Below are 12,874 nucleotides of genomic sequence, written 5' to 3' on the forward strand. Positions count from 1 at the left end.
AAGTTCAAAATAAAAGTTCAAAAAATAAAATACAACGGTGCTTCGAAAGATGTTCGCAATTCGAAATCCATGGAGAATGTTGTTCGTCATTTATTAAAATTATTAGATCTGCACTCGATATATAGTAAAGTACGTATCTGTTATCAGAAATGAACAAACGTAACTATTTAAAAATAAGACAATTATGTTTGAATCTTAAATACTCTTTCGCACAAAAATTCTCTTCAAGGTTTTAGTGATTTCCCCCTCATATCAAAGAATAATATCATACGCGCAACTACATACGGATAAAATCACATATCGAATCGAGCTCGAATCATGCACAGTGTTCTTCTTAAACCCATATTTTATCTCCACGAGCGCTGGTATCATCGAAAAATCGTTAGTACCTTAAATATCAAACCAAAACCTGGAATATATTTTATCTTCTATTACCAACGATATTCGCACGATCTGGCAATTCCATAAATTAAAGGTCCCAAAGCAGCTACAAATTTCCGGCTCTCCCAGAACACTGATTTCAAAGCACCGGTATTTCCCTCAGAAAATCAATCAAGAGGTGTCGATCGGGATTCGAAAAAGGCGAGCCAATTACATGGTATTACCGGAGAACCGGTATCCCCTTTTTTCCACCGAAATAGAGGAAACGATCTAAAGACGATTCGGCCTTGACTCTTGGCAGTTATACGAAGGCACGTCACAAAGTGAGTGGCCACTTGAACGTTGCTCGTGGACGACGAAACCCGGACGACGATTCTCGAAAGCGTGTAATTCGATTAGCATTACGACGTACTTGTTCTGCCGTCAGGTAACAGCGTGTCGAGTGCATTCAGCGGATATGCCGAGCAGGTGATATTACTGTAACGCCAGAATTCTCGTGCAGACAGTTCCAACATCTCCCGAAAGACCTCTGCACGACCCAGCTGGCAGGCGAGCGTCAATGGGGTCAGTCCGGCGGCATTCACGATCCCATTGCGAGCAGGAAGCTTCGGATGACGGAGGGCATACCCGAACATGTCCTGCGTTATACAGCCGTGCTATTGTACTCGATTTAGCGGAAATCTTTCTCGATGGTCTAAGAAAAACAGACCAGTACGTTGTGTGGTCTCTTGTTTAAGATGGTATTCGTTTGCGTTGGTTCAGTGATATCGACTTTTCTCTCTTTTTTATATATTCGTTGCAAGTAAATAAGGGATAGAATATTGTAATATTAGATACGTAACGTAATAATGAAATAAGCGATGAAAATAAAAAAAAAATGAAAATGAATATTATGAAGAAACTTGCGATATTGACTGTGCTACGGGGGTTGAAAAAAAATGTGGTTTTATTTGTCTAAAATGTACACATATAAAAGCGTAATTCCTCTACTATCTTATTTTTTACTACCTTTTCAAAAGAATGAAGAGGTCATACGAGGTTAAAGTCGTATGGGCTTGGTATTGCATGTGTACGTATGTATATATAAACAAATCAAATCGTAGTTAATCGAGTTTTCGAATACTCGATGTTCCATTTTTATACACCGTTGCTTTGTTATATTTAATTGTTTATCAATGTAGTACGAATTGTAAAGATACATACTCTCCCGAAATAACTTTCGACTTGGTTGGATCATGATTCCACGAAAACCGATATAACCTTGTGAAAATATGCAGATAGTTACGAATAAAAAATAAAAAAGATCTGGCAAAAATATTGGTAAATTGCAGCTTGAAATTTTTTCCGGTTCCTTTGAAAAAAATCAACATAGCGATCAATTTTTGACCGGTTTGCCAACAAATAACCTTTATTAGAGCCGAGTAAACTATTTTCAATTACGTTATATGGAAATTACCCATACGCAGAATAATATTTATGGTGAGTCGATTAATTCACCTGTTCGTTCGATATATTCTGTCTGATATCGTGAATGCTACTTCGATTTTATCGTTTAAACCCGTATGAGGCTTATTAATCCTTTATCTTATAAAGCTTTTATGGCTAGACGAGTTAATTAGGTTTTTAAACACTACGACTACGTTCACATTTGCTAGATCGCGAAACCTTTTAAATTTTCGTCGATATGCTTCCTGTTTATCATGTATGAATTATAGTTAGGTATACTTATGCTATAGGACAAGGAATTCAAGTGCTCAGTGTTGTTTAAAAAATTTCTATAGAAAACAATCGTAAGTTATTGTTCAAGGTTCTCTAGACATACAATTTCAAATAATAATAAATATTTCTTCTTCGAGAATTATGATGCGATGTTTATGCAGAATAGATGCATACACATATACGTAAGAAGTTGTTCTGTCAATAATTTATTAAGGAAAATATCATAAAAATGTTTTCTTCGAGATCTTATGCGACTGAATGTGGTATAAAAGATGCGTATAATGTGGTATAAAAATGTGTATAAAAGATAAAAGAAATAGCATCACATATTAACTATTACCACGAATTAAACCTTGAATAACGATATATACTTGTACAAGATATCGTTCGATTAACCAACTTACATATTATAGAAAAATATGCCTCTCAAAACAGTGAAATAGAAATATTCAAAGAATATTGTAGAAACAAAACAGTAATTCAAATGAACATTTGCTTAGAATAACGTACGATATAAGCAAATTTAACAAGTACATACCAATTTATCACAAACGACTACCATATGTAGTATCATGTTCCCAAAAGAGTCCTGCTCGTCGGGATCAGCGCCAGAGTCGAGTAATAAGTTGTAAACACTCTCGTTTGCACAGCAAGCAGCCCAGGCGAGGGGATACTCTCCCAGGTATGCTAATCCCTCGTAATCCGTATTCTTAGCTGGATTCGTTCGTTGTTGGTCCCTAGGCAGGAAAAAGCTGCCTATCGCCCTCTGAGAAATAATCGCGCCCGCCTCCACGAGATCTTGAACCAGTTCATTATTGTTGTACGCGATAGCGAGATGCAGAGCGCTAGCGCCGAGGTACTCCTCGCCCTCGACTACGTCAATAGCCAATCGTGGAAAGCACTTAAGCAGAATACGCGCTAGTCGTGTGTGTATCCTGGTATCGCATATAATCAGGACATGCAGGAGAGTCTCTCCGAGTGATCCTCTATATTGCATCTGCCAACATGCTTCATGATCGTTCCATTGAGCCAGAGGATCAAACTGTGACAAAGAAGCCTCTATTGGTAGCACAACCTGCTCGAGGTCACGGAATTTCCAACGTAGATATTCCGCCCGATTGATCGCCTGACCCTTCCCATCTGCGTACATCAGTACACCGAACTGTTCCCTGATCAATTTTTCCACTTCCGCTTGGCCACCTTGATTGTACGACTCGATCAGCTCGCCGCCCTTCTTGTAATTGGCCAGACGATACAATAGACATTGATCCTCATCGCTCGCATGACTGATCACTCGATCAAGGATCGAGCCAGCATTCACCTGGCTACCGCGACCTCGACACGAGCAGACACCACCCATTCAGACATCCCTCTTTACGCTCTTTCACGTCCTCCAAACGTCTTTTTCTTAACGTTTGTCCACTCTAGATTACGCTTTTTCTTCCTTCCTTTTTACTTCTTACCTGCCACTCTCGATAGGCCTACGATCTTTCCACGATCCTTTCCTTCGGTTTATCAACTGCCAGCCGAATGGGATTCTCGTCGAGTGCTTTCAGGTATCCTCCAAGATAAGGGTTCTTCCATTTTTCAACAGTTCTATCCTGGTGGACGGGGTTACTTCGCTGTGTGGCTAACCGTGATCGACTCCCCCACGCTGGATACAACCCTTGAGAGATTCCTTCGTGCCGACGAAAGGTGGCACACAGGTGGAAAATCGTTTTCAAGCTATAGCAACCAACAGTGTACGCCCGGTGGTAATCTATAAACAGTGCCTGGCTCCGCTTGATACGGGAGAGTCACTGGATAATGTCTAAACTTTCGGCTCTGTGTCAAAACCTATTTTTCTCGTCAATACGGCCTTGAATAATATTTCTCTAAGACATTATTATTTTTATTACTTATCTATTTTTTCATAAGGCTATCGTAAGTTTATGCTTTTTCGCTTTTTCATTCTCTTTTTCTTGGAACATCGGCTTGTCGATAAAGTTTTCGCATGAAATGCAGTTCGAGAGTGACGAGCGAATATTCGCTCCACTTTTCCTTCGCTCGACCTTAACACAGATTGTGACGTCTGAATATTATGTTCCCGCAGATAATTTTAGAAACCGATTAAGAGAATGCGCAAAGCATTAAAGCAGTGGACGTGACTTGCAAAATATGAAGACAAAGCTGCACGAAATTGATGGAAATATTCGCTTTCTGTGATTCCAGATTCATTTCATTGTGTGAGATTAGAGAAAGTTGTGAGTTTTTTCTTTTTATCGAATACAAGGAATTTTTACTTTTCAAAAACAATTTTTCATAATAAAAATTCAATTTTTCAAAATCATTGTCTATATGTATATATATATATATATTTACAGATATCCATGCGTATAATATCAATTTTCTTCTTATTTCTTTTTGTATAATTTCAGCTTTTATATCAATTTTTGATCAGTTTTATTTCAATAACTGTTCATAATGAAAGAATAAGTAGCAGCGTACATAAATTTATTTTTTAACAAAATATGAAAGATCCGTTGTTAGTATGCATGTCTTCTCGCTCCTGTGTTAGTTACACTTTCTCTTTACAACATTGAAAGTCTTTCTGTTTATTATCACGAAAGCAAGATTGGAATCTAAAAATTCCAAGAACATAGTGAATGTAATAGAAATATTATGTTTCTCTCTGTAAAGACTTTTAACTTCGATAGGACTTTTAACCGCGATAGTAGTTTAACGATGAATCTTTTACGGAAAGAAACGAACAATGTTATTCGACAGCGTGCTATGATTGCGTGATTGTGTCGCGACATATTGTCGTCGATTGAATGAATGGAACCAGGGAAACGCCTTTCTGAATGGATGTGTACGAGAAGAATAAGAGCAGATCACGTGCAAATCATAAAAAAAATCAATGAAAGAAAAATGTACATTTAGCGTAATTTAACAACTTGTGTTTCGCTTGTCTTTTTTCAAAGAAAATAATGTTTCGTCTGTAGGAATACGTAACGAATTGACGTGTTCAGGTTATATCGTGAACGCGAAGAATGAATCACACGTTAACATGTACTATGTTTTTTATGATTTGAAAGAAAGTCAATGATTATAATTTTATATAATAGAGAAGAAATTAGTAAAGTTGTATTTAAAATTTTCGAACAATATCATATTAAATTTTATTTAGTTCATAATCAAGTGGCAAATTATTCAATCAATATCACTTGAACCAGTCAGGAGTTAGTAAACTGATTATGAAATATTTCCTGGGAATAAAAATAGGAACTATGGTAAAATGTCTTGGAGGAATATGCATTCGGAAACGTCCTGCCATATTGAAGATCGGAAAGGAATTTCACAGTCTTAATGTAACTTATCAATTACTTAAAGCAAACTTTACTATTCGCTGTCCGTGAACTGTAATTCTTTTGTAGAATCGTTTAATCGATAATGAAACATTGTTGAGTAAATTTATATCTCACAACTTAAATATATTTGTAATTGCGGAATTAATAATAAAGTTTAGTTAAGAAGTAAAAAGCCATTGAGCGATAGGAAAATTAGTTTTGCCAAAATTTGTCCCAATCTTGTCAAAACTTAGAAACAGAACATACTGAATCAGTTATTATCAATGCGAAGATCATACAATACGAGGTAGTTCAAGGTATTTCATTAACGAGTGAAGTCTTGTGGAACAATGAGTGACATTTTGTCACAATAAGATTTATTTTACATGATTACTAAGTAAATTACATCAAGAACGTAATCTGTCCTCGAGATGTTCAAAGTGATTTCCTGACAGTCATCGTATATGATAAAGCTTCTGAATGTTTAGACGAAATTGAATAATCAGAATATTGGAATAATTGGAAGCTTCTTCGGAGAAATCATACCTTTCCTTCGTTTGAATAATTAATCGAAATTTTTTTATTTTAACGAAAGTTAATTCGCAATATTACGTTACCGAATCAAAGCATATTATTACTATGCAATGGTTCAGCATCTAAGTGCTTATATTTTCGTTATCCATAAAATTAGAAAATTAAAGGAAGAAGGATTATTCATACATATCTATTAAATTCGAGGAAATGACTACTTCGTATTTAAAGTTTTAATTAAACGTCGAAGAAATGGAAATGCCTCATTCTGTCCGAATAACGTTCTTTTATTAAAATTTCGAACCACGACTTTCAAATATAGCTCCGATAAAAACGGAAATAATCACAATTTAAAGGAAGCGAGTTGAAATGGTCACGATGCATTACTTTATTCTTTCCGCGAGCAAATCATGCAGTTCAAGCTCGAATGTTCTGGACACGTCACCATTTGCAGGTACACTGCATACAGTCAAGGAGAAAATATACGTGTGTAAACGGACGGTGTAATTACGATATTTTCAGTCGTGATGACTCAACATTTGCGTCGCACAATGGTGCTGGTACCAGTCTCAGAGAAGCACACTTACTATCATTGCACCATTAACCGATAATGAGAAACAGCCTGACGACATATTATCTAAGAAATATTCTGTCGAACACTCTTCACGCAAAGTTTTTGTCGTTGTCCATAGATACCAATCAATGTCCTAATTTCTAATAAGGGAACAAATATTACCTTAAGATTACGTTCCAGACAGTTGCGTAATCGTACAATCGCTTTTTCTTGATACACAATTTCATGTTAAAGTAATTGTAAATTATATACTACAATATAGTAGACTTAAAACTAGGAGAACTACTAAACCGTCTAATGATATGATCAAATTGTTGGATCCTAGCCAAAATCTGCTGAACCTCCTTCGATTCCTGATATCTACAAAATTGTATTTAAAATTATAGATTGTTAACTGTGCTGCTCTGCTAATGACCTCCGCTGTTGAAGCAACGTTAAATGTATATAATACAATCAAATTATCAACACCGTTCGAAATAGTTCACTTGCAATTTGACAAAAATATTCGACGTATACATATTGTTCGCTAACAAAGTTACGTAGGTATACAGGGTATTTCGTTTAGTTGGAAACGATGGAATGTTTCACAAGTTGAAGTTACCAAAAAATTGTTCTTACAGAATAGTTTTACAAATTCTCTAACCAAGTTTCCAGCAAAGATGTTTTCCTAAACACGTGCAGGGCATTTCAGTACCTTCCCGCTAAACTTCACCGGTGTAGTCTATAACCAAAAATAAGAAAAAGATATTTTATAAACTCCTACTCCTAAATGCTTCGTTAGAAATTACAATAAAAATATGAAACGACAATAGGATACTTTCTTCTTCGATATCACATGAGAGTTGATTATCGGTTCGCATTATAATATCATTTCAAATCGTAGCCTGTTATTAAGAATGCAAAACTGGCATCTATGGGAAATATAGTCTATTGTGTTACTAATTTCTTGTTGGAAAATGAAAAGGAAACTGTCCTTAATTGCGTAAATAGGTGCGAATTAATATACGAATATAATAAATATATATAATAAATATAATAAATAGTAATTCTTTGCACTAACTCTTGATGCGTATTAATTTGTGTTTCATAAACTTTTTCTATCACAGTTTCTCACAAGTGAAAATCCATTGGTGAGATATCTGGTGATTTTAGTGGCCAAGAAACAAAATAAGAATCAGACCAAAGTATAATTGTTAGAAGGTTACTAAGAATTTATGATTGATTAAATTGATTGTTTAAATGATTAGTTAAGATTTATATAGCGATAAGTAAAGAATGAGATTAGAATAAGTATAATGTAAGGAAGGCAATTATATAGAATTTGTAAGGAGTCATGCATAAAATCGGGAGCCTCCCAAAGCCGAACGGCAAGAGGTAATAAATATAAATACAAATACAATATAGCATTCTTCTCTTAGCCTTGCTTATAAAATATACTGGAAAAGTTTTGCGGAAAAAACTGGGACTTGTATACAATTCTTTTCTTCTGAATCAAGCTTCATTTCCTAGAAATATTCCTATATCATTAATTTTTTATCCATAAAATGAATCGCGGTTGTACCTATAGCAAGCTAAAATCCGATTGCGTCATATTAACATTATTCAGCTCGGGTATAATGCAGCTACTACGATCACGTAGACTAATGTAGACTATTTTATAAAACTGGGTAAACAAAGAGACTTCAGTGGAAGTCTTGAGTCAAGCAAATAAATTCAACGTTGTGACAAGAATCCTGCGAAAACGTATTTATATTTAATAGCGAAACTCGTTCCTCCTTCGTTTCATCAAGCACTAGGATTGTAAGAACGTTAGACGTTTATCTCTTATTTGTGCATATATACATTTCCACTCGCAAATTATTACTCGCTAACGACAGAGAAACCCAAGTTTACTGCAACTACATGTACAGATGTTCTCTGAGTTAACAGCTCTGCTCGTGAATGAGAAGTGGATCTTATACGTCCATAAAATGGAGGAAGCTTATTCGAACTTTGCTCGTAGATCATGATATCTAATCTCTAATTTCGTTTACACGCAAGAAATTAAAATTATGGATTACATATATCGTTCTTCACTGTTGGAAATTGCGATTATCGAAATGGAAATCATTAACAAAAGACTATCCTTACTTGGAACTAATATTTATAGGACTAGTACTTTTTGAATTTCACTTCCTGGAAATGATGTAGGGATAATAACGAGTACAAAAGTATAACTAGAAAATGAAAGAAACTAAAAGCAGATGACGGAAATGACAGTGACACAGGTGAGGTAAACAAAGATAACAGTTATCGTTTGAAATAGCAGTTAAAATAGAGTGCTTTAAAAAATAAATGGTATTAAGAGAAAATTTATATTAATAACATCATTAATAGATTAATATTATGGCAATGAGCACAAAGGTGATTTTCTACAAAATAATTTGATTTGAACCTGCTACATAATATCATGCATTACACATGAAACATGTAATTACAGAAACGCAATCTATTCCGTTTTGTTATTCTTTAAAGTAATCGAACGAAGTACAAAAATCATATCTCGCAACCAACGGTCTATCACTTCATTTGTGCGAGTGGTGCAACTGATAAAACAAGAAGATAAAAAAGAGAACAAAAAAGAATAGAGAAAAAAAATAAAGAGGAACTGTCGTCGTTGCAAAAGAGATCATACTAGAAAGTCATTCGCGACGAAAATCAGGATATCGACGGGCACAATCGTAACACACGGCTTTATGGTCTCCGATAAAACACCGGAAATCCTCGTACATTTAGAACGCAAGCCACGTTGTTTACGACTTTACGAGACACCAAATTAACGCCGACGCCTGGTCTTCTCTTCGAAATAAATCTACGCCAACTGATGATCGTTCGATTCATTCTACACTTGAATTTCACGATTTCAACGAGCCATCACGGAGAAACGCCGCGAAATGGAGGAAGTAAATCGTTCGAGCATTATTACAGGATATCGGAAAATTGGTAACACTGCTTTGTCGCCTGGCCTATCGCAAATCGATTTTATTTTATTTTTCAAATCATTGTCCGATGTGCCTTTGTTGCTATTAATATAACACATCAATTATCGATGATCGCCACGTTTCGAACATTATGTCGAATTCTGGCGAAAATATTACGTAACAGTCGAACACGTCGCGTGCGTAAATTTTATTGAATCGCATTATGCAAAATCGCAACGAAAATGTAATACATATTTCTCGAACGATTTCGCTTTGTTAACTCGATGCACGATCAAACCGATCACTCATGGTTGCTCGAACACCATTCCAGATTTTCTACGTTATAAATCGTAATCGTACACTCGACTGGAAGGATCGGAGGAAATGGACACGAAACGAAAAACAACAATGAAATACGACATCACGGTCGATCCACGGGGCACATTTTCGCGAAATCGGTGCTGGTTTCCAAGCAAGTGTAGCATCTCGAAAATTCGACGGAACATACGTGCAACGTCGTTAATGAAACTTCCCATTTATATTCCACGACCGTATGATCTTTTAACGTGCGTCGTAACAGCTCGCATAAGTACTCACGATTCACACTGTAGGCCATTTACTTGCACGATCGTTTGAAACATTCGCGTATTCAATGACCTGTTGGAATTGCATCATTAGCTAAGAGGAACTACGTGGTTTCGTTGACAAATTCTCCATTCGTCGACGATTACACGATCTTGTTTGTATCTGGTTGCAAAAAAATTGCCACGTTGTCGAATGTCTGGATCCGTTAATAATGACTTTTGAAATTCATGAAGTGTCACACTTGCACATGTTCGGTGAAAACAAGGTTAAAAGTATACACTCTTCTTATTCTACAATTACAACCAGTTATTACATTGCTATCGCATGTACAGTTAACCTTTCCTTGTGGTGATATGAAATGATCAGTTATATTTGCATATCTGCAAAGGTATCCTTGACGTGCGTTTTTTACGTAATATTTGTAAAAATGAATTGAGGTAAATTGTAAATCGTAGAACGTGCAAATCAATCTGGCATGAATGACTGACGTTTAGATGAACAAGAATTTTTTAATGAAATTGTATTCATTCGCAATGTTATTGAAATTTTGCGAACGTTTACTAAATGGAAACTTCCATTTTGAATACCACGACAACATTAATTATTAAATCGCGTTCCTAATGTCTTATTCTACTTTATATAGCGATATATTTTGCATACTAATGTGGCTACGAACGCTGAGTATGTGGTGCGACCACCGGCCATATTTAGGTTATGTTACTTTATCCTTATATTATTATATTAGATAATATATCTCTAATACTATCAATTGCAATTTTATGGAAAACTTATTGGAAAACTAACAATTTTATTGCAAATTTATGGAAAACTTACAAAAACACCTACCTTAATAAATTTATTTTCTAAAAATGAAGCGACAATGGGTTATAGTGGAAAAGAATGTTTGTTTCACTACTAACCTTCATTTCTATTCCCTGCATCATTGACTTCTAAAACATCTTGTACATCATCTTGTGTCGTAGGGGAACACGGAGAAATCTAATTCACCTTTGAACCAGAATGGACTGATTACCGCACATAACAATTCAAGGTAGACCAACGCACGCACAGACATCATTAGCATGTATGTAGTTAATGTAGCTATACATATCTACAAGTACCGGAGTATCGAGTGAGATTAATTATCTTTGAAACATTACCAAGGTTATTTGTAATATCGGAAATACCAAATCATTCGATAATAAATAACATGATTGATGACATTGTTTCCTATATTTGAATTTATTTCCATGATATGTAACATTGTCTCGATATTTCAAGAAAACGAAATATACATATTTTCCAACGATTGTATGCAGGGCCGTTTACACAGAAGATGTAACAAGGTTATACAGGAGCCCCGAAAAAGGACAAAATAATTAAAAAGAAAAAAATTAGAACGAAAAGTTTTTAATTTGTTAAAATTAATTTCATTTTGTAAACTCTGCCAGAATGTGTGCAAAACGATTAAACGCACATGTTATATTAACTATTGATAAAAATATTATAAAAAATTGAAATTTTTTCAATATTATTGATGATATAACAATAATAAGTTACATGTTTAAATATGTTAATGTTTATTTTCTTATTTTTTGGTGTTATTTTCTTTATTATGTCTATTTTTCTTTATTTTTTCAAAAAAATATGCTTTTTTACCGATAAGGAATTATTTGGGACTCCAAAATATTTCTTGCATCTGGTCCCCTTATTAAAAGGGCCAATCTTGATTAGAAGTAAGTGAAACGGTGAAACTGATTTACGTATGTACATAATTTCATTCCACTATAATTAACGGCGCACTGTGATTATGGACTGATTGGTTAGAAAAATTAAACTCATGAATAAACCGATGCTACCCATCGATGAATTCGCAACATCAAGGATCTATAGGAAATTTACCTTCCGTTCAATTATAAATATTTCCTTTGGCAAGAATACAATATGGTATTGTAAGATCAATTATTTCAATAAATTATTTTATATAATAGAAGAAAATGATTGAATATTATTATGTACTTATAATATTTACAATACTTTATTCTACCACGATAGTATCTTGGATGAATTACATTTGATTTTTACAAATATCTCCTGCATCGCAATAAAATCGAAAGATAGAGATTTAAGGAATTATTAACAGATTTCGTACATATCTTACCAATCTTACAGATCTCTTACCAAACATGGACAAACGGAATCAGTAATCCTGTATTTGAAACAGTAATTATTGAATTTCATTGCTATAAAATTCTCCTCGGTATTCCAGTTCAGATGCGCATGCACAATAAAGGTTGGAAATGTAATGCGTTAGGTCCATTTCATAGAATAAATAACATAGCTGTGGCTGACTTTTACGTCTTATAGTATCATTAATTCTCCAACATATTTATTGCAAATAATCGTAGCTGGTAGTTAACGCAAAATCATACGTTAAAAATTCTCAGAACGAAGAAAGAACTTGTTCATCATATTCACAGTATCATCCATAGCGTTCTCTATCATTATCACATCAACAACGTCAGTTTGCAATTCTCTATAAAATTAATTATAAAGAATAATCGCGATCATTCTGTTTACACAGTTGTTGAAGACGATAGCGACATAGCAGAATGTATTATAGTAGAATGTAAATTAGTAATACCGGGAAAAAACGTTGTGCTATGAGTCAAGCAGCGCGCCGTACAATCACGTGACCAATGGTTCACGTGATTACGGCGAGGTGCATGATGATTGGTCGAGCAGCAGGCGAACGATCACATATAGAGTGGCGCGAGACAAAAGTCGTAGTGCAA

General features: G+C 34.9%; 1 protein-coding gene across 7 annotated transcripts in view; it reads right to left on the bottom strand.

The window, feature by feature from the left end:
• Positions 1-12,713, bottom strand: part of LOC126874205 (uncharacterized) — a 65,338-nt gene extending 52,625 nt beyond the window's left edge. For 5 of the 7 annotated variants that reach the window (XM_050636007.1, XM_050635993.1, XM_050635999.1 and 2 more), the window contains exons 1-3: positions 11,000-12,713; positions 2,639-7,255; positions 794-1,019 (exon numbers count right to left, since the gene is read on the bottom strand). In XM_050636007.1, the coding sequence (XP_050491964.1) occupies positions 794-1,019; positions 2,639-3,460 (1,048 nt within the window). In that variant the 5' untranslated portion in view covers positions 3,461-7,255; positions 11,000-12,713. The remainder of the gene's footprint in view (positions 1-793; positions 1,020-2,638; positions 7,256-10,999) is intronic. The other 2 variants (XM_050635983.1, XM_050635974.1) reach the window with 2 other exon arrangements.
• Positions 12,714-12,874: the final 161 nt, after the last annotated feature.

The sequence above is a fragment of the Bombus huntii genome, chromosome 2 (assembly GCF_024542735.1).
Source record: "Bombus huntii isolate Logan2020A chromosome 2, iyBomHunt1.1, whole genome shotgun sequence".
In the NCBI taxonomy this organism is placed as follows: Eukaryota; Metazoa; Arthropoda; class Insecta; order Hymenoptera; family Apidae; genus Bombus; species Bombus huntii.